Source organism: Podarcis liolepis (genome assembly GCF_965112155.1).
Source record: "Podarcis liolepis genome assembly, chromosome: 1".
NCBI classification, from domain to species: Eukaryota; Metazoa; Chordata; class Lepidosauria; order Squamata; family Lacertidae; genus Podarcis; species Podarcis liolepis.
In genome coordinates this window covers 132,381,244-132,402,634 of record NC_139554.1, presented here as the reverse complement: position 1 = coordinate 132,402,634, position 21,391 = coordinate 132,381,244, and the positions used below count along the sequence as shown (strand labels likewise).

The window sequence follows — 21,391 nt, the reverse complement described above, 5'->3', positions numbered from 1 at the left end:
ACTATATCCTAAATAACACCACGTCTACTCGTAAGCGCTCTGATTCATTGAAATGGGTTCCTTAATTCCGCTCTAGGAAATGTGGTTAGGACAGCAGCTTATGGGAAGGGTGAACTCAAACAGACTCAAATTTGGCCATTTGTCGTTTGCATCTTGCTGTAAACAGCAGAAGGGACCGCTGGCATTCGTCCTTAAGGCTGCTCCTGACGGCAGCCCTTCCCCCGCCCTCCATAGAAGTGAATGGAGTGTAGGGGAGAGCCTTTCCCACCAATTCATTGTTATGGAATGAAAAGAAATAGACTGCATAATTATGTAGTCCCTGAAATCAGAGATGTGGGGCAGGGAGGGGGGGGTACTGCTGTACCAGACCCAAAGCCAACAAAGGAAATCAGACTCTGAGCTCCACCCATCTTTAAAAAAAGTAAGTTTCTAGTCCCTGTGAATTAAAACTATAATGCAAATCTGAATCCTCTTTTTGTGAGAGGTGAAGGGAACCCAATCCACATACAGTGTCCTGGGCCCAGAAAATCTTCCTGGCACCTTTTCCTCGAATTCAACTACCCTAGCCTGTACTGCTTGCTTCAGATTAATTAAAGCTGTGTGCTATACACACTAACTGGGGAGTAAATTCCTGGGATTTCTTTCTGAGATAAAAGTGCTTACGTTTGCATTGCATATCACACTGGAGTTCATGAGACACCAGCTCCACCCTTTAATATGATGTCAACTTTCTTTTCTGAATTTTTTTCGGGGGGGGGGAGAGTTTAACAGAACTTCTTTAAATATTGAACTTTAGTGCATTTTAAAAGGTGTGTTATGAGAAGGGTAATGTCCCGGCCATAAAAAATGTGATTAAAAAAAGAATTTCCGTTGAAGTTGCACAATTCAGAGCATTTGAATTTAAATCTGTCCTGAAGCGACTAAACCGAACGAATGCCTGTGTATGCATTTAGTAGCAGCTGCTGTGGTGTGTGAATAACATTTTTGCGCAACTAAAACACTCATAAAACAAGTGCTAAGTATTCCCACTGAGTTTCATGGCTACTCAAGAGTAGGCAGTAAAGCTGTGTGCTATACACTGGCCTCTCCCTTAGATGGACATACACTGCCCTCAAAATAATTACAGTGGTACCTCAGGTTAAGTACTTAATTCGTTCTGGAGGTCCATTCTTAACCTGAAACTGTTCTTATCCTGAAGCACCACTTTAGCTAATGGGGCCTCCTGCTGCCGCCGCGCCGCACGAGCACGATTTCTGTTCTCATCCTGAAGCAAAGTTCTTAACCCGAGGTATTATTTCTGGGTTAGTGGAGTCTGTAACCTGAAGCGTATGTAACCCGAGGTACCACTGTATTTGGACAGTTACAAGGAGACATATCTGCTATGCAACTTTGTTGTTGTTTAGTCGTTTAGTCAAGCTACAAACATGAGTCTGACCAAACTGCGGGAGGGAGTGGAAGACAGAAGTGCCTGGCGTGCTCTGGTCCAGGGGGTCACGAAGAGTCGGACACTATGCAACTAAACCCCTTAAAATCTGTATACTCTGCAGAATTCTTGATAATTATCCTTTCTCCCTTTAAAAATCAAAGGGTGTACAATTATTATTTTAAACATCCTGGTCTTTAAAGCGCTTACATATAAAATAAGTCACATTCCTTTCACTAGGAGGGTTTAAATAAGACTCGTGGAATCGGGACGCAGTTTCAGACCACCTGGAGTCTGGGTTCCTATCTTACCTACTGGGGACGTTTGAGGAGGGACGCAGCAGTGGTGTTTTCGGAAAAAAATTCATTTCTGGGAAAGGAACGGGACAACATCAGGAACGTTGTACATCTGATGTGACCTCATCCGCTCTGATCTCGTCCTGGGCTCTCTTTGAACGCCCCCGCCCCGCCCCCCGCGCCGTCCATTCAAGCCTCAGAGAAAGTTTCTTTCAACTTTTCAGCAGAGGAATCCCACCGCCCGGGATCCGCCCACATTCCTCCCCGCCCCTCAGAGCCCTTTTATCTTCCCAGCCAATCGTAAGCAGAGCTGCGGAGACAACAGACCGCGCCATTGGCAGGGGCTGGGATAGCGTGGCCCCGCCCACCGCTCGGTTTGTGAATGGGGAAGGGGCGGCGTTCCATGGAACGCTCGGGCATAAATGCGTCCTTTCCCTTTTCTGCCGCTCCCCCGCCTCCTCCTCATTTTGTAAGGCGCGTTCCATCGGCCGCTCCAGCCGCCGGAGAGACGGCTTGCATCTGCCAAGCGCGGGGGCGCCGGCGGGATCTGTTCGGCTGCCTCTTAAACCCGGGTGTCGAGAGCGTGCGAAGAAGCAGCCGAGTCAGCGCGGGGCGGAGGAACCACGCAGTAATTGGATTTTTAAAAAATTACTGAAAAGCCCCTGGAGTAAAATGCGCGGATCAAGCGGGAGAAGCAATCGTAATCGGTTTAACTCTGAAGCCTAAAATCCCAGGCATTATATATTTTTTTAAAGGAACGGAGAGCAAGCGAAATTGCCACGGAGGGACTTTCTCAAGGACTTGTTCTTCCACACCCGACGCCTCCAATGAAACTTTTTTATATATAAAAAGGAAGAAAACCCCTATGGACTGATTTCGCGCGGCGGGGAAAAAAAGACTCCAGCCCTTGCGATTTCGTTGGGAACCAGGTACTTTTGGGACAAACCGAGGCGTGTGTTTTGAGTGTTGGAAAGACCCGTTCCGGAGGCGAGGCAAACGCGGAGAGGCTTGCCGGTCTTGGCTGCTCCGCAGACGGATCCCTGCACAGCCCTTTAGCGAGCGATCCGCCCCTCCCGCCTCCCCCACCCGAGAGCAGGCGGCTGCAGGAGCGAGCGAGCCAGCCCCGCCGCCGCCGCCTGACCCCTTTTGCAGCTCGCCCCGTTGGAGGAAAGTCGCGGAGGTCCGGCGGCTCTTGCCTTGGGAGCCCCGCGGTGCCGGGCTGCGCAGACCTTCCTGGTGCTCCGCGCTTCTCTCCCGGGTGCGCGCGTGTTCGGCTGCCCGCCGCTGCGCCGGATCATGGGCCGGGGAGCGGCGTCGAGCGGGAGGCGGGCGGCGCCCCTTCCTCCTCCTGCCGCGGGCCTCTGGGCCTTGGCTTGGTGCGCCCTGGTCTGGGGCTTCCCTCGGGGCGCCGGGGCGCAGCCTTACCAGGGCGAGAAGGGCATCTCGGTGCCGGACCACGGCTTCTGCCAGCCCATCTCCATCCCTCTGTGCACGGACATCGCCTACAACCAGACCATCTTGCCCAACCTGCTGGGCCACACGAGCCAGGAGGACGCGGGCCTGGAGGTGCACCAGTTCTACCCGCTGGTGAAAGTGCAGTGCTCGCCCGAGCTGCGCTTCTTCCTGTGCTCCATGTACGCGCCCGTCTGCACCGTCCTGGAGCGGGCCATCCCGCCGTGCCGCTCGCTCTGCGAGAGGGCGCGCCAGGGCTGCGAGGCCCTCATGAACAAGTTCGGCTTCCAGTGGCCCGAGCGCCTCCGCTGCGAGAACTTCCCCGTCCAGGGCGCCGACGAGATCTGCGTGGGCCAAAACACCTCGGACACCTCGGGGGGGACGGGCGGCGCCCCCGGGGGCGGCTACCCCCCCGCCGCCGCCTCCACGCCCACTCCCGCTCTGCCCGACCCCCCGTCGCACCCTCTGCCCCCCTCCAGCTCTGCCTTCTCCTGCCCCCGCCAGCTCAAGGTGCCCCCTTACCTGGGCTACCGCTTCCTGGGCGAGAGGGACTGTGGCGCCCCCTGTGAGCCGGGCCTGCCCCACGGGCTGATGTACTTCAAAGAGGCGGAAGTCCGCTTTGCCCGCCTGCTGGTGGGCATCTGGTCCGTGCTGTGTTGCGCCTCCACGCTCTTCACCGTGCTGACCTACCTGGTGGACATGCGGCGCTTCAGCTACCCGGAGAGACCCATCATCTTCCTCTCGGGGTGTTACTTCATGGTGGCCATGGCGTACGTGGCCGGCTTCGTCCTGGAAGACAAGGTGGTGTGCGTGGAACGCTTCTCCGAGGACGGCTACCGCACGGTGGTGCAAGGCACCAAGAAGGAGGGCTGCACCATTCTCTTCATGATCCTCTACTTCTTCGGCATGGCCAGTTCCATCTGGTGGGTCATCCTCTCGCTCACCTGGTTCCTGGCGGCCGGGATGAAGTGGGGCCACGAAGCCATTGAGGCCAACTCCCAATACTTCCACTTGGCCGCCTGGGCTGTGCCGGCCATCAAGACCATCACCATCCTGGCCATGGGGCAGGTGGACGGAGATGTCCTCAGTGGGGTCTGCTACGTGGGCATCTACAGCGTGGATGCCCTGCGGGGCTTCGTCCTGGCTCCGCTCTTCGTCTACCTCTTCATCGGCACCTCCTTCCTGCTGGCCGGCTTTGTGTCGCTCTTCCGGATCAGGACCATCATGAAGCACGATGGCACCAAGACGGAGAAGCTGGAGAAGCTGATGGTGAGGATCGGGGTCTTCAGCGTCCTCTACACGGTGCCGGCCACCATTGTGCTGGCCTGCTACTTCTACGAACAGGCCTTCCGGGACACCTGGGAGAGGTCCTGGTTCCTGCAGACCTGCAACAGCTACGCCATCCCTTGCCCTGCCAAGGTGGCCCCCATGAGCCCTGACTTCACGGTCTTTGTCATCAAGTACCTCATGACCATGGTTGTAGGCATCACCACCGGCTTCTGGATTTGGACGGGCAAGACCCTCCAGTCCTGGCGCCGCTTCTACCACAGACTCAGCACCGGGAGCAAAGGGGAGACGGCGGTATGAGCCTCTTCCGTCCCAGGCAGGCTGTCTTCCCAAAGCTGCTCTCTTGCTTCTTGTGGAGAAGACTTGATTGTAGCAGGAAACTGGTGAGACGCCTGCTGTTTTCCTTCAAACTCTGCCTCTTCTTCTTGCCACCAAAAAGATAAAGATGGTTGCTGGCTTGTTTCGCCTTGCAGGCTGGCCAAGTTGAAGAGTTGAAGATTAAGTGTCCTTCTTAAGACTGCTCCTCGGGACAGTAAATTTCTTAACCCTGTGAGAATTTCTTTACTTCCCATCCCCCCCCTTTTTTTAAAGTGCTGCAGTATCTGTTCAAAGGGAAATATTGGGATTGTGCCAGGGATAGAAGCTGGGGAGACAGCATAGGAAAGGGAAGAAAAGCAATATATCCCCCCCCCCAAAAAAAATTGGTCACATTTGTGGATTTATGTGCTGTCAGATTGGAAGTTCCTAACTCCCCCACCCCAAATCCAGAGTCCTGATTCACAGCCTTTGTCAACTGCATCCTGGCGGATTTTATTTTTCTCAGACAACGCTGCAAATTGGAAGTCTTGCTCCCTGTACTTCTGTTTTCTGTGTCTTTCTGTCTGCAAACTTCTTTAGGAATCTTCAGTTCCATCCTCTGCATGACTTACTCAGAAAGCCATCCCTTTAATTTCAAGGCTCTTACTCCTAAGTAAGTATGTGCATAGGATTTTAGCGTCCTCTATAGACTTACTTGTGAGTAAGACCCCATTGGGTCTTCTGCCTGAGTAGACCCGTTTAGGATTTCCCTGTTTAAGTTTCACTGAGCTCTGTGAAACTTCTCTCCTGAGTTAATGCATGTTAAATTGGCTCTGCAGAAAACGTTTTCTCTTCTTCAGCTTTAAAAGTCCCCCCCCCCAAATGAATCCCTGCTTTGGCAGAAGGTATCTTGCTGGGGTGGGGGAGGAGAGGAGCTTTCTGTGCAGGATTCTGAAAAAAGAATTGACATGTTGATTTTCAGTAGAATGCGATTTACCCTCTTCCCTTTTGTTAGTGGAGACAAAAGAGAAACAAAAGTGTATTTCTCTGCGCCAAGGCATAAGCATGGGATCAGTTTTTTATGGGGAAACTTAACAAAGAATTTGTTGAGGTTCAGCCATGGAGCTCGCTGGCTCAGGCAGGTCCACATTCCTTTTATGAACACAAGAGGGAAGTTTCAGAAAGGTCTCCTGTTTAACTCAATCTGAGACTCACCCACTGTTGTTGTTGTGTTTTTTTTAAATGGGAGTTTTAATTTGGAACACTTGACAAAACAGGCCACATCAAAATCCGCAAAGCAGGCGGTTATAATATCTCTTGGTCACAAGGCTGCAGTTTCCTCTGCTAATTACAGAGATCACCCTTAAATACTGAAAAAGGGGGAAAGACTTTGAAACAGACAACTGCAGCAGAAAGATATTTATCAGCCCAGACCTAAATCCCGTTCTCTGTTCACGTGGCTTTAAAAGCCCGTTGAAATCAGTGTTAGTTTCTTTTTAAAAAATTAATTCTGTGCTGGGTTGTGGCCATTATTATGGAGAAATAGATTTTATCGGCAACGAGACTTTCAGTGCACTCCTGTCCATTTTTACGCTGGTGTAGGTTCTGCTGGGTTCGCTGGGGCTTATTCTGTAGTGAATGTGTTAATTTTGTGTGCTTGACCACCATCCAGCAAAAAGTTGTCGTAAGGCCACAAACCTGTGCACACATAACCAGGAAAAAAAAGTTCCACACAGTGGTGCTTACTTAGGATCCGAGTGGCCTGTAATTAATCATCTCTATCTTGAGTCCCATTGATGGGGAATGATGACATGTCCCAAACAGCTAATTTTTGGGGTTGTGCTCAAGCTGTTAAATGAATGGTAAACTGCAGCTGCTGGTTTCTCTTCTTCCTAAACTGGGCAGTTCTTTTTTTAAAAAAAGCATAATAAGTACATGTTCAGAGTCTGCCTTGCTGTATTCTGTGAGTAAGGAATACTTCTGAGTAGACCAGTATAGGGTGGAGCTGTCAGTCTCTTTCCTTGAACCTTGTTAAATAGAAAGTCTTCTGAAATAAGAAGGGAAAGGGTGTTTTCAGCACAGCATCATCATATGTGAAATTCTCCAGACAGCCATTCATCGAAATAAATTAAGTTTTACTTCAGAAGCATTTCATGTTCCTTTCTGAAATGTTCCAGTGCTCTCAAGTCTCTTAAATTATGTTAAATTGACCTTTTCATACATAGATAAATTAAGGGGTTTTCTTTCTTTTTTTAAGCTTTCTGTGAACCTAAGGGGTTTGAATTTATTTTTGCTTGAAAGACTAATTGGAGAACGGCAGGCTTTTTTAGCAAGCTCTGCTTCCATTTCCCCTTTCTATGGCTGTAATAACTTTCTTCTTTATATGTATGAACGGAGATCCAAGTTTTTAAATAAATAGAAAGTATTGGAAAGGGAAAGTCGTCGGGGTGGTGAGTGTGTGCAGGGCGTAGTGTTTGGGAATGAGGCAGCAAAAGAGAAAAAACCCCACCCCAGTAATTTTGCAGTATGTTTTGTCTCCCTGGTTCAGAGATCCCGGTTTTTTTTTTTAAGATAATAAGACCAGCTAAAAGTACAAGATGTATATTTTGTAAATCTGACATTTTGTAAGAATATATATATGTATTTATGTTTTTATTTACTTTTTTGTCTTCAAATGGTCTGTGTAAGACCCATTCATATGTACAGAACACAAAAATAAATGGATTTTTAATACAATATAACTTTTTTTTTTACAGTTCTATCTTCTCATATTCTTTCCCCCTGCCTCATTGTTTTATTATTGGGTGTCTTAAATGCTTAATGGATGTGGCGTCAAACTATGCATCATTCTGCTAAGCATCGTTCTTGCAGTGCAGTGCTGTGGCAATTGTTCCATCAGCTCAAGCTTTTTGGCTTGCCAGATAATATTATTCCTCCCTCCTCTCCCCGGATGCTATTCTGGGGGTTCTAAACTCTCCCAGAGCCAATTTTGGGTGGCTTGCAAGGAAATAGGGGGAACTTCTTGCATTAGCAAAAGCCCTTGTGTGGGTTTATGCCATTTGTATTTATTTAAAAATTATGACTAGATTGGGTCAGGCTGCACAATCCGGGATATTCAGGCCTGAGACTAAACTCAAATTATTTTGAAGAGGGCCAGCTTCCAATAGGGTAGGTTAGAGCTAGCAGTCCTAGACTGCTTACTGGTAATCTTATCTCTCTGAAGTCATAGAGGAATTCCTACCAAATCAGCATGCTGAGGACTTTGTGGTCATCTTTCAATTGATGTATTTAGTAGTGGAATGGGCATCTTATGGCCCTCTGGGTGGTTTGGACTCCAGTTCCCATCAGCCCCAGGCAGCATGGCAGCAGCAATAATGATAATAATAATTTATACCCCAGCCACTCTGGGCAGCTCCCAGCAAAATGCAGTTGTACCTTGGATCTCGAACGCCTTGCAAGTCAAACGTTTTTGCCACAAACCCAGAAGTGAGTGTTCCAGTTTGCGAACGTTCTTTGGAACCCGAAAGTCCGGCACGGCTTCCGATTGGCTGCAGGAGCTTCCTGCAGCAAATCAGAAGCCACGCCTTGGTTCCCGGACATTTTGGAAGTCAGACGGCCTTCCGGAACAGATTCCGTTTGCCTTCCGAGGTACGACTGTGTTAAAAAACCAATAAAACCTCAAATGTTAAAAACTTCCCTAAACAGTGGCCACAAATTATGGAAGTTGTAGTGCAGCAACATTTTGGGGAGCCACAGTTTCACATTTCAAGCCCACCTTTCCTGTAGAGAGCAGTTTAGCTCAGTTGTTAGAGCATGGGACTCTTAAATTTTGGGGTTCAAGCCTCTCATTGGGCAAAAGATTCCTGTATTGCAGAGGATTGGACTACATTACCCTCTGGGTCCTGTCCAACTCTAAATTCTATGAAAACAACTCTGTGAAGTTGAGAGTGACCAGCCCAGGGCATCGTGGCTGAATGGGGACTTCTTTCCATCCCACCAGCTGAGGGCACAAAATGCTTTGCAGAATTAAACTTCATTCCTTTTTAAAACCAGTGGTTTTCCCAACAGTATACCTTCAGTTAATCCTTTCCGTATTGATTTGCAGAATTTACATGCTTTCCCGTAACATAAACGTCTCCAGGTGGCTTAACAATAAGTAAGAAAACAATTTAAGTTCAAAATAAGATTCAAAACGATAGCAACTTACCGTAACTGTAACAAAAGCAAAACTGGCTGCACCCAAACGAAAACATTTAAAGACTATAACCATATTGTCTGCCATTGGAAACCTGCAAGTTGCAAAGCATTCTGGGACTCACTGTTTGTGACATGCTCACCCATTGGGCATTACTGTCACAATCTGACACTTAGGGCTAAATTAAGCAAACTGGTATAATGTAAGACTGTTGGGCTAGGAACCAACACAGACCTAGGCTCAAAACCCCATTCAGGCCTGAACTGATCCATTCTTAGCCTATAACCTACCTCACACGGTTGTTGTGGGTCACACAGGGGATTGGAGAACAACCATGTATGCTTCCTTGAGTTTACTGAAGAAAATCTGGGGTATGAAAGGAAAGCCAACACTTCTCTACAGATTAGATGGTGGTCAAGTCTTTCAGTTACCCATCACTGGAGAGTTACTTGTAAATGAAGTAATTCTCTACAAAAAAGAGGATATTGCTGTCTCAACATTTGTTCCTTCTTTGCTCAATGCACGATCAATTTTTTCCTTTTCCTGTAAAGGCTGTAAAAACTTGACCACTTCCTAAATTTTGTCCCAGGTATGTTGGCGTATAGAGAGAGGAGCTTTCTCAATAGTGAAAACGGAGGTGGAGGGTGGGAACAAGCAATTGTCACGTTTGACAGTATTTGGTTCAGAAAGGTGTTTTTTCCCCAAGCCATTGTGTCTGTTTTTCTCTAGGTTTGCTTCAGTTCTATAAGGCAGAAGAACCTGAAGCATGAATTCGCACTGAGAGCAATGGGGCATCATCACTCGGGTATCCTATAGGCTGCAGATAAGTGACTAGGACTGCAAACAGTGGGATTTACTCCCAAGTAGGTATGTAAAGGGACGCGGGTGGCGCTGTGGGTTAAACCACAGAGCCTAGGACTTGCTGATCAGAAGGTCGGCGGTTCGAATCCCCACGACGGGGTGAGCTCCCGTTGCTCGGTCCCTGCTCCTGCCCACCCAGCAGTTCGAAAGCACACCAGTGCAAGTAGATAAATAGGTACCGCTCTGGTGGGAAGGTAAACAGCATTTCCGTGCGCTGCTCTGGTTCGCCAGAAGCGGCTTAGTCATGCTGGCCACATGACCCGGAAGCTGTACGCCGGCTCCCTCAGCCAATAAAGCGAGATGAGCGCCGCAACCCCAGAGTCGGTCACGACTGGACCTAATGGTCAGGGGTCCCTTTACCCTTTAGGTATGTAGAGGGTTATGCTGTTAATCCCAATGAACTCATTTTATCACCTTTATCCAAGCTGACATTTCAAATCACTATTTTGCTTGATAATAAGAGGACCTGTGCTTAACTTCCTATAAAAACATTGCTCCCAGAATTCTTGACATCAAATGCCATTTTGCTGCAATAAAACATTTTATTAGGACTCCAGATGGTTTTAGACACTCGGCCACTTTTCACAAGGCAAAGATAAGTTTTATTGCTCAGTATATTTCAAAAATGTATGTTTCAGATCAGCTCCAGAATTTATCTTAGAAACTTGATGTTCAGCTGCTGTTGCGGATTGGTCATTCCAGTGCATATTTTTATAAGCAAGGGAACAGTAATATTAAATACTGGCAGTGAATCCAAGTAGATAAATGACATTTTCCAGCCTTCTCCTTCCCTAAAGTATCTGTCTTGCTATCTCACATTCATATTAGGGGTGTGTGTACCAGCCGCAAGATTCGACTTGTATCTGTAACTTTGGGAAGCAGCCTGATCTGTTTCAGAGCTGCTTTGTGTCTTTCCAATTCGACTCCATGCTCAAGACTGAATTATCTCTGTTAAAAATAACGCTCTGTTTCACCACCAGCACCCCATTCACTATGTTGTTGTTGTTGTTCAGATGTTTAGTCATGTCCGACTCTTCGTGACCCCATGGACCAGAGCACGCCAGGCACTCCTGTCTTCCACTTCCTCCCGCAGTTTGGTCAACTCATGCTGGTAGCTTCGAGAACACTGTCCAACCACCTCGTCCTCTGCCGTCCCCTTCTCCTTGTGCCCTCCATCTTTACCAACATCAGGGTCTTTTCCAGGCAGTCTTCTCTTCTCATGAGGTGGCAAAAGCATTGGGGCCTCAGCTTCACGATCTGTCCTTCCAGTGAGCACTCAGGGCTGATTTCCTTCAGAATGGAGAGGTTTGATCTTCTTGCAGTTCATGGGACTCTCAAGAGTCTCCTCCAGCACCATAATTCAAAAGCATCAATTCTTTGGCGATCAGCCTTCTTTATGGTCCAGCTCTCACTTCCATACATCACTACTGGGAAAACCATGGCTTTAACTATACGGACCTTTGTTGGCAAGGTGATGTCTCTGCTTTTTAAGATGCTGTCTAGGTTTGTCATTGCTTTTCTCCCAAGAAGCAGGCGTCTTTTAATTTCATGACTGCTGTCACCATCTGCAGTGGTCATCCAGCATCACCTGACAGGCACCACATTGATTACCCCTAGTGCAGAGTGTGTTAGGTTGTGTTTTGGGGGGGGGGTTAAGGTGGGAATATTTGTGCATTTATTTAGATCTGCACCCCACCTTCCAACCGCATTATCAGGACAGCTTGCAATGAACACTTTAAAAACACTTTAATATCCCTAATATGTTGAGCTACGGTCAGGAACTCCATGAAAGCAGCATCCAAATATAGCAGATGAACAAAAGTTCAAAAGTCCGCACAAATAAAAAGGTCTTTGCTGGTGCCACACAAGCAGTGGAGGGCCTTCTTGGCGGTGGCACCCTCCCTGTGGAACATCCTCCCATCAGATGTCAAGGAGATAAAGAACTACACAACTTTTAGAGGACATCTGAAGGCAGCCCTGTATCAGGAAGTTTTAATGTTTGACATTTTGTTATTTTTTATGTTCTGCTAGAAGCCGCCCAGAGAAGATGGGCGGGGTATTATTGTTGTTATTATTATTATTAATTATGTCTCTAGAAGAGGACTGCTCCAAAGCCAGGAGGCCATCACTGTGATGGCCCTTTTCTTTCTTTTTTTAAAAAATAATATTTATTGAGGTTTTACAAGCAATAAAAAGTTTCAAAGTTTAAACATAAAAAAATAAAAACCAAGAATAACCCTAATACAAGAAAAAAGAAAAAGACTACAAAAATACAAAGATACAAAAACAAAACACATGAAAAATGCAAAATAGAAAACAGTTAACCAAAGGAAGGGAAAAAAGAGAAAGAAAAAGAAAAAAAATCAATATTTTCGTATCTTATACTTCGTTCACTAGTTTCCTGACCTCCTCACACCTCCCTTTTTGTATTCCAGTTCAGATATTTGATTCAGCAAGTCCTTGCCCTTTAATTTATCCTTACTCAAGATCTTAACCTATTATAAATATATATTTTCCACCATTATCAATCCATATTTACATATTCTTATTAATCTTTTTACCAATACCTCTTATTTTCAATCCAATATCCCTTTAACATTCATTAATTTTACAGTATTTCTGCAAGTAGTCTTTAATTTTTTTCCAATCTTCTTCCACCGCCTCTTCTCCCTGATCTCGGATTCTGCCAGTCATTTCTGCCAATTCCATGTAGTCCATCCCCTTCATCTGCCATTCTTTCAGGGTGGGTAAATCTTGTGTCTTCCAATACTTTGCAATGAGTATTCTTGCTGCTGTTGTGGCATACATAAAGAAAGTTCTATCCTTCTTTGGCACCAATTGGCCGACAATGCCCAGGAGAAAGGCCTCTGGTTTCTTCAGGAAGGTATATTTAAATACCCTTTTCATTTCACTATAAATCATCTCCCAGAAAGTCTTAATCCTTGGGCACGTCCACCAAAGGACTGTACCTTCATGTGATGGCCCTTTTCACCAGTAACCGACCACAGCACATTTGTGGCAGAGAAACTGGTTGGAGGGTAATGTCATGAGCTTTTTTTGTTTCGTTTTGTTTAAAATCCACCGAGCTCATGTCTCTTGCATCAGTGTAAGCCAGTGTTGTCACGTTGGGTATACGTGTGTGTGGCTTTTAAAGGAAACTCTTGCTCTGTGGACACGCAGCTTTGCCGTGCGTAGAGAAAATTGGGGGTGGGAAACTGTGTGGCAATAGTACGGCTTGAACCCTATGCAACCGTATGTGCTTAAATTCTGATTTCAAGGAGGTCAGCCTAAGCGTACAGGAATGGGCTGTGCTGCTGCAATGACTAGGAGCAATTGTACAGAATAATCATAGAATTGTAGAGTTGGAGGGAACCCCAGTCATCATCTAGTCCAACCCCTTGAAATGCAGGAATACTGTAAGCCGCTTCCCATACGGGGATCGAACCTGCAGCCTTGGCACCATGCTCGAACCAATGCCCTGTTGAACTCGTTGGGACTCCTATGTCTATGTATAAGATTTGGTGGCACTTTTTTTATTAAGCACACTGCTTCTGTGTGAGGGCAAAATGTAGTCCGGATTATGGATTCCGTTGCACAGGAATCGGTCCCTCATGACTCCACAGCCTGACTTTGATGCGGTGAAGGTCCTGTGTGAATTTCTGGAGGCGGTTGGAGGATGGATGGCGGCTAACAGATTGAGGTTGAATCCTGACAAGACAGAAGTACTGTTTTGGGGGGATAGGAGGTGGGCAGGTGTGGAGGACTCCCTGGTCCTGAATGGGGTAACTGTGCCCCTGAAGGACCAGGTGCGCAGCCTGGGAGTCATTTTGGACTCACAGCTGTCAATGGAGGCACAGGTCAATCCTGTGTCCAGGGCAGCTGTCTACCAGCTCCATCTGGTATGCAGGCTGAGACCCTGCCTGCCCGCGGACTGTCTCACCAGAGTGGTGCATGCGCTAGTTATCTCTCGCTTGGACTACTGCAATGCGCTCAGTGTGGGGCTACCTTTGAAGGTGACCCGGAAACTACAACTAATCCAGAATGCGGCAGCTAGACTGGTGACTGGGAGCGGCTGCCAAGACCATATAACACCGGTTTAGAAAGACCTACACTGGCTCCCAGTACGTTTCCGAGCACAATTCAAAGTGTTGGTGCTGACCTTTAAAGCCCTAAACGGCCTTGGTCCAGTATACCTGAAGGAGCGTCTCCACCTCCATCGTTCTGCCTGGACACTGAGGTCCAGCGCCAAGGGCCTTCTGGCAGTTCCCTCGCTGAGAGAAGCCAAGTTACAGGGAACCAGGCAGAGGGCCTTCTCGGTAGTGACGCCTGCCCTGTGGAACACCCTCCCACCGATGTCAAAGAGAAAAATAACTACCAAACTTTTAGAAGACATCTAAAGGCAGCCTTGTTTAGGGAAGCTTTTAATGTTTAATAGGTTATTGTATTTTAGTGTTCTGTTGGAAGCCGCCCAGAGTGGCTGGGGAAACCCAGCCAGATGGGTGGGGTATAAATAATAAATTATTATTATTATTAGCAGGCCTTCCCCAAACAACCAGAAAATTTTGCCAATTTCAATAAGCGCTGAGAAATAATATAATAATTTATACCCCGCCCATCTGGCTGGGTTTTTCTGAAATCCATATTCTCCACAATAATTCGGACATTGTCTCTGAAAACACAAATCTAGGGCAAAAATTCACCCCTCCCCGCCACAGTTTAAACCGTACTAGAAAGCTGGTTTTTATATATTTAAATGCAGAAACACAGATGAAATAGTCAGGGCTTACGAGGCTGACTTCTGACAAGTGTGAACCGACTCGTCTTGGTGTTGGGAAACTCTGACTTGCAACGGCTTGTTCAACCTGGTTGCCAAGCCCATGTCACAACTCGGTTTGAATATAGGTAGGTTTTTATTTGGTGTTAAGTGTTGCATGAAAACAAAAACAAATACTGGGATTGTAGCAAACATACAGATGTGAAGACTGGGGGTGGGGTGGTGGGACAGAAAAATGAGGTTGGTTTTAACATCCCTAAACAAATGTACACTAACGTGTCACAGTATGGCTTGGCGAGATCAATCTTGTTTCAGTGTGAGTTTTACATATAGACAACAGGTTTGAGCTGTGCCAGATTTACGTATTAGCTAAACAAGCTATAGCTTAGGGCCCCCCTCTCTTGAGGGCCCCCCCAAAAATAAAGGAAAATAACCTGGATGTACATTTCCAAAATATAAGATAAAAAACAAAATAAAACCTACATACAGCAAGAGTGTTTTGTGTTGTGTAGGCTCCTATGGTGTAAGTCATGGGCGCCGCCTGCTTGCCTGCTCCCTAAAATATCACTGGTTTGCTCATTTCTGTATATAGGGTGCCTACATTCTGCATGGACTGGTTGCATGGGAACATGTGCAAATGGCTTTCGATACCTGTTAGGTCCATAAACTACCATATGGCATATATTCAGCACAAAAAAACAGTGACGATTTGTTGTTGACAAAGGACAGCTGGGCATATAAAGGGCCCCATTACCTTCAGTAGCTGAGGGCCTCATCAAACCTAAATCCAGTCTTGGGTTTGAGCAGAACTTACTTTGCAGAATCTTCTGGATTTCAACCTGCTATTGTTGTGCGTCTGCTAAACAACAAGCCTGCAAGTAGACAAGGTGGTCGTGTTCTTTTTTTGGACGGGTTTATGATGGTAAATGGGATGTGGGTGGTGCTGTGGGTTAAACCACAGAGCCTAGGGCTTGCCGATCAGAAGGTTGGCGCTTCGAATCCCCGCGATGGGGTGAGCTCCCATTGCTCGGTCCCTGCTCCTGCCAACCTAGCAGTTCGAAAGCATGTCAAAGTGCAAGTAGATAAATAGGTACCGCTCCGGTGGGAAGGTAAACAGCATTTCCGTGCGCTGCTCTGGTTCTCCAGATGCGTCTTAGTCATGCTGGCCACATGACCCGGAAGCTGTACGCCGGCTCCCTCGGCCAATAAAGCGAGATGCAACCCCAGAGTCAACCATGACTGGACCTAACGGTCAGGGGTCCCTTTACCTTTACCCTTTATGATGGTAAAAAAAGGGGGCGTTCAAGCTTCGGGACCACACAGAATCATTCATCAGGCCTATTTTTGCAAAGCAAAGTGCCTTATCGAAAAGCATCAACCCTCCCACCGCAAATGGCAATGGCACAATTACAGAAACATTTTGATTTCAAATGCATGATATATTACTCGAACCACTTGGGCTCACAAGCTTTCGTAGTGACTCAGGATTGCCAGTAATTGAGTTGAAAAGGAGGTGGACTTGGAGACACACCAGGGTATTTCGGAAGCTCTGTTCGTTTTCGTAAAACGTACACAGAAATTCTTAGAAAAAGATGCAAGACTAGGGCACTCTCACCAAACGACGATTCTCTCCTTGCTGTGCTATCCAAATGTCATTGAGCCCAGACAAGGGACAATTAACTTCTAGTCATCCTTCAAGGAATTTAAAGCAGCGTCTTGCCGGCAGCCAAGCATGTCACTCGTACGAAGGTCAGAAAAGTTCGTGCCTGCTGGGCCATGGTGCTGGGAACAATCTGGCAGCCAGCAGTGGAATGCCATCATCACTTTAATGCCCTCTCATGGGAGAACAGGAAACGGCCATATCCCAAGACAGACCACGGGATTCATCTCGCTCAGTTTTGTCAGTACTGACAAAGCACATCTTCGGGCAAGGAACCTTTTCCTACTGGGAGATGACGGGGACTAAAACCTGGGACCTTTAGCAGGCAAAGACGGTGCCTTACCACTGAGATTGCCTTTCCTTTTTTTACAGACAAGTTGGAATAAGGGGACACACAAATTAACTACATCAGCCAGCATTCCGTAAACCGAACCCTCTTGCCTCCCAGCGGTGGTCAGCTGAATATTATACAGTGGTACCATGGTTCTCCTGGCAAATAGAAGGGGGGGGGGGAATGGAGGCAGTGAGAGATTTTACTTTCTTGGGCTCCATGATCACTGCAGATGGTGACTGCAGTCACGAAATTAAAAGACCCCTGCTTCTTCGGAGAAAAGCAATGACAAACCTAGACAGCATCTTAAAATGCAGAGACATCACCTTGCCGACAAAGGTCCGTATAGTTAAAGCTATGGTTTTCCCAGTAGTGATGTATGGAAGTGAGAGCTGGACCATAAAGAAGGCCGATCGCCGAAGAATTGATGCTTTTGAATTATGGTGCTGGAGGAGACTCTTGAGAGTCCTATGGACTGCAAGAAGATCAAACCTCTCCATTCTGAAGGAAATCAGCCCTGAGTGCTCACTGGAAGGACAGATCCTGAAGCTGAGGCTCCAATACTTTGGCCACCTCATGAGAAGAGAAGACTCCCTGGAAAAGATCCTGATGTTGGGAAAGATGGAGGGCACAAGGAGAAGGGGACGACAGAGGACGAGATGGTGGGACAGTGTTCTCGAAGCTACCAGCATGAGTTTGACCAAACTGCGGCAGGCAGTAGAAGACAGGCGGGCCTGGCGTGCTCTGGTCCATGGGGTCACGAAGAGTCAGACACGACTAAACGATTAAACAATAACAAAAACCTTGGTTGTCAAACGTCTTGGGACTCAAACAACTTGGAACTCAAACACTGCAAACCTGGAAGTAAGTGTCCCGGTTTGCGAACCTTTTCGGAAGCCGAACGTGCTCCATTTTGAGTGTTACGCTTCTGATTTGAGTGCCACACTTTCGTTTGGAGCGTTACGCTGAGATCTGTCTGTTTTTGCTATTTATTTTGCATTTTTGCTTTTGCGGCTCTTTTGTGACTGTGTGGAACCCAGTTCAGCTACTGATTGATTGTGTGGCTGCAGTACATTGTTTATTGCTTTCATTTTATGGATCAGTGGTCTCGTTAGATAGTAAATTTCATGTTAAATGGCAGCTTTAGGGATTGTTTTTAAAAGTCTGGAACGGATCAATCCATTTTGCATTACTTTCTACGGGAAAGCGCGCCTTGGTTTTGGAACGAACTTCCGGAATGGATTAAGTTTGAGAACCAAGGTACCACTGTACATATATACAGTGCTTTTTTCCTGGGGGGACGCAGGGGTACACATAGCCCTAAACATTTTGTGAATCTAAGTTTGGCGTCATTGAGGGGCAATATTTCATAATACTTTCATAATTTCATTGAGGGCAGTATTTCCTCATAAGGAGGAAGATGAGAGTGCCCCTCAACATTTTTTTTTTTAAGAAAACAAAAGCACTGCATATATAGATCCTATAGACTGCAGACTCTCAAAGTGTCCATATTTTCCAGGGACAGTCCTGAAACCGTCCCAGATTCTGATTTGATCCCGGAATGCCCCGCTTTTCCTTAGGACACCCCTGTTTTCATCAGAGAGATGCTGGAGGGCATGAAATGATGTCCCTATTTTCATTGGAGAAATGTTGGACGATATGGAGTTATCCGACCCGCCAAGCTATCTGAAGACAGCTCTGTATAGGGAGGGTTTAAAAATGTTTTATTATGTTTTTATATATCTTGGAAGCTGCCCAGAGCGGCTGGGGCAACCCAGTGAGATAGTACAGTGGTACCTCGGGTTAAGTACTTCATTCGTTCCGGAGGTCCGTTCTTAACCTGAAACTGTTCTTAACCTGATGCACCACTTTAGCTAATGGGGCCTCCTGCTGCTGTCGCGCTGCCAGAGCACGATTCCTGTTCTTATCCTGAAGCAAAGTTCTTAACCTGAAGCACTATTTGTGGGTTAGCGGAGTGTGTAACCTGAAGCGTATGTAACCTGAAGCGTATGTAACCCGAGGTACCACTGTAAAATTATTATTATTATGGAAAAAATGTCCCAGTTTTCATCGGAGCTATTTTGGAGGGTATGGGGTTGTGCAGCCCAGCTTTAAAGCGTTCCACAAGCTCACAACAGTTCTGGTTCCAATTCTTTCCTCAATTGTTTTTGTGTTTTTACATCTACCTGGCAGTGGGCAAACGTTCGTGCGAGGAGCCAAGCTGCCAGTCTCCAGATTGTCTCTGTGGAAGTTCAAAGGCTTTTTCCTTTTCTTTTTTTTCACTTGGGGAAGCTAACCATGAAAGCATCTACTTAACACATATTTTTGCTCTGAGGTTATCCTCTGCCTATATTCAAATCTGCGAGGATGAGGCCAAGAACCTCAAAGCTGGTGACCTATCTTCATAATAAAGCAAATATGACTGGGTTGTCCGCCGTAAAAATGTGCACATTCTCGTTTGAAGTTTACGCCACCCACACTTCTCTTGGCTTCTAATTGTCAATAGTTCCCCCCTTCCTTTCCTTTCCTTTCCTTTCCCCCCATACACATCAAAGCGTGTTCCTGGCCCAAAATCATCTTGTTTTTAAGAGAGTCTGAACTGGAGACAGTAAAATTGAACTGCTTCCCAAATGTTTGTCTAAACTTTGAACCAGATCAAGTGTCTTTCCATGGACCCTGTCCAAGAATTCCTTGCACACACCCCCTAACCCAGAGCCGTCACAAGGAGAGCAGTAGCCAAAATTCCAGCATTGGTAAAATAGAAAAGGGGTGAGTAGGTGGGGAAATCAATATCATAATCAGAAACACTCGCTTAAAATGCAGCTTGCTGCTAATTAAACATGGGTGCTCATCAGCACGGTTTCCTTGCATGTCGAGGTCCCCAATAATTCACACATCACACATCAATTTTGGTTTGGGTTTTTGGCACGATTTTGGCCACAACTTTATTTAAATACACCCAAGTGAGTGGTTGCTTAGGCATTGGTTCCGACTATCTGTCCTTGCCCAGGGGACAGAACAGGACTTCTGGATTCCAGCAGAAGCCAGTGAGGGAAACAATTTTGGGGAGAAAATGAAGCTGGGCCTCAGTCCCTCACTTCTCACCCTCATGCTCCTGGTGGCTTGCACGGCCCAAGTCCGATGCCAGGGACAAGGATGAAAAGAATGGCAAGCCCCTGGATTCCTTTAACGGAATTCCCTTTCTGCACCACCATTGGAGGGGTAGGCACTTACCCCTCCACCAACCAATTTGAACCAATGCCTAACCGCCAACCTTACAAGTTGTGACGATTTGCTACGCAGTAGGCAAAACCAAATGGCAACAGCCAATCAGACAAATGGACAAATTCCTACCAGGCCCCTGCCTCAAAGCAGAGGACCCCATGACAGGCATAGCAAGGTCAAGCGAACAACCCCCCCCCAATACAGGGAGGGTGGGCGGGTGATCCGCTGCAAGCAGCCAAGAGGACGCCCAAAGTTGGGCGTCCAATATTTAAAACCTCTGACCCCTCCTTCAAAATTGGCAACAAGCAATTCTCCCCAGCGACCCAATTAACCCATTCACTGCCTGGGTCACTCCGCAAAACCGCCCAGCAACACTGGGGTGGCTTGTATCCCCCACCGCAACACGCGCTCTCTGCTAGGGAGAACACGTTTTATGAGCATGCTATTTTCTTTGGAATTTTTCATATTCTCGAAAAAGAAATAAATGTAAAGCTCTGTGTGTGTGTGTGTGTGTGTGTGGTTTTTTCAAGGAGGGAGAAATGTATGTGTGTGCGCCCATACGCAAGTTCAAAGCCAGCTTTGATTACCAGAAGCAAAAGTCAGATTTCAGAAAGGCGAGCCCTCCTAAGCGAAGAGATAGGTTGTTGTTTTTTAACGTAATCCGTGATGAAAAGAGATTTTTCAAAATTCTTTTTTTTTTTAAAGGCCTGGTAATGCTATCCTTCTTTCTTTGTAAACGTAGAAGTTTCAGGCAGCATTTCCTGTTCTTGTTTTATGAGCTGCGCATAGCAGCAGACCTGGCAGCCAGTAAAAGGGATGTCATTTGACACCCTTCGACATGTACACATAGCAGTCTGGAACTGAGAGGCATTTATGTGGGTGGATGAGAAAGGGGGGGGACCCACTTGAGAGCTGGGTTTTTGTTTTTTGTTTTTTTGGGTTTTTTTTGTTCACGTTGCTTCTCATTTTAACATCCACCCAGAATTTCCCCCGAAGGTTAGTAAAAGGAAATGTACCCCTCCGTTCCCATAAAGCGAATATATTCAAACGCAGAGGACAGATATGCAAACTTCATCAGGGGGCGAGGCAGTTTGGGATCCAACAATTACTTTCCCATCTCTGCGAGGATAATTCCTGGACCTGAATTCATTTCAGGAGGACCAAAGTCCAGATGATGGAGGGGACCGTTTACCCAGCAAGTCCTTTGAATGGATACATTTAATATCCGCCGAAAGCTATTGTAACCCTTTGGGAGCCCTCATGTTTAAACCTTGTGTGTGCATGTAGCTGAAATATACTCAGAGTCGAGAGTGGATTTTATGCTCTTTATTCAGCTCACAGTGGTGAGGAGGAATGGAAGTTCCCCCACAATAGCTGCTTTATATACATTGTTTACACAATGGGCCCCACATGATTGGCTAATTCCGGGATTCTCCTGTAGGCCAATCAGGTTGTGGATTCACTTCCACCTGGAGCTGGATTGGGTGGCTCCTGCAGACCAATCATACTGCTGCATTGTTCTAGGACCAATCAGACTGCTGCATTCTGAATCCTAGTGTTCTAGGACCAATTAGACTGCTGCATTTTGGA

At 46.8% G+C, this 21,391-nt stretch overlaps 1 protein-coding gene and 1 long non-coding RNA gene across 2 annotated transcripts in view; one reads left to right on the top strand and one right to left on the bottom strand.

Annotated features, from left to right (window-relative positions):
• Positions 1-21,391, bottom strand: part of LOC310693619 — a 159,279-nt gene that overhangs the window by 118,982 nt on the left and 18,906 nt on the right. The window lies entirely within an intron of this gene.
• FZD7 (frizzled class receptor 7) lies at positions 2,068-7,491 on the top strand. The gene has a single exon (XM_083473534.1). It carries the CDS (start codon positions 3,016-3,018, stop codon positions 4,756-4,758), a length of 1,743 nt encoding a protein of 580 aa, XP_083329660.1. The 5' UTR covers positions 2,068-3,015; the 3' UTR covers positions 4,759-7,491.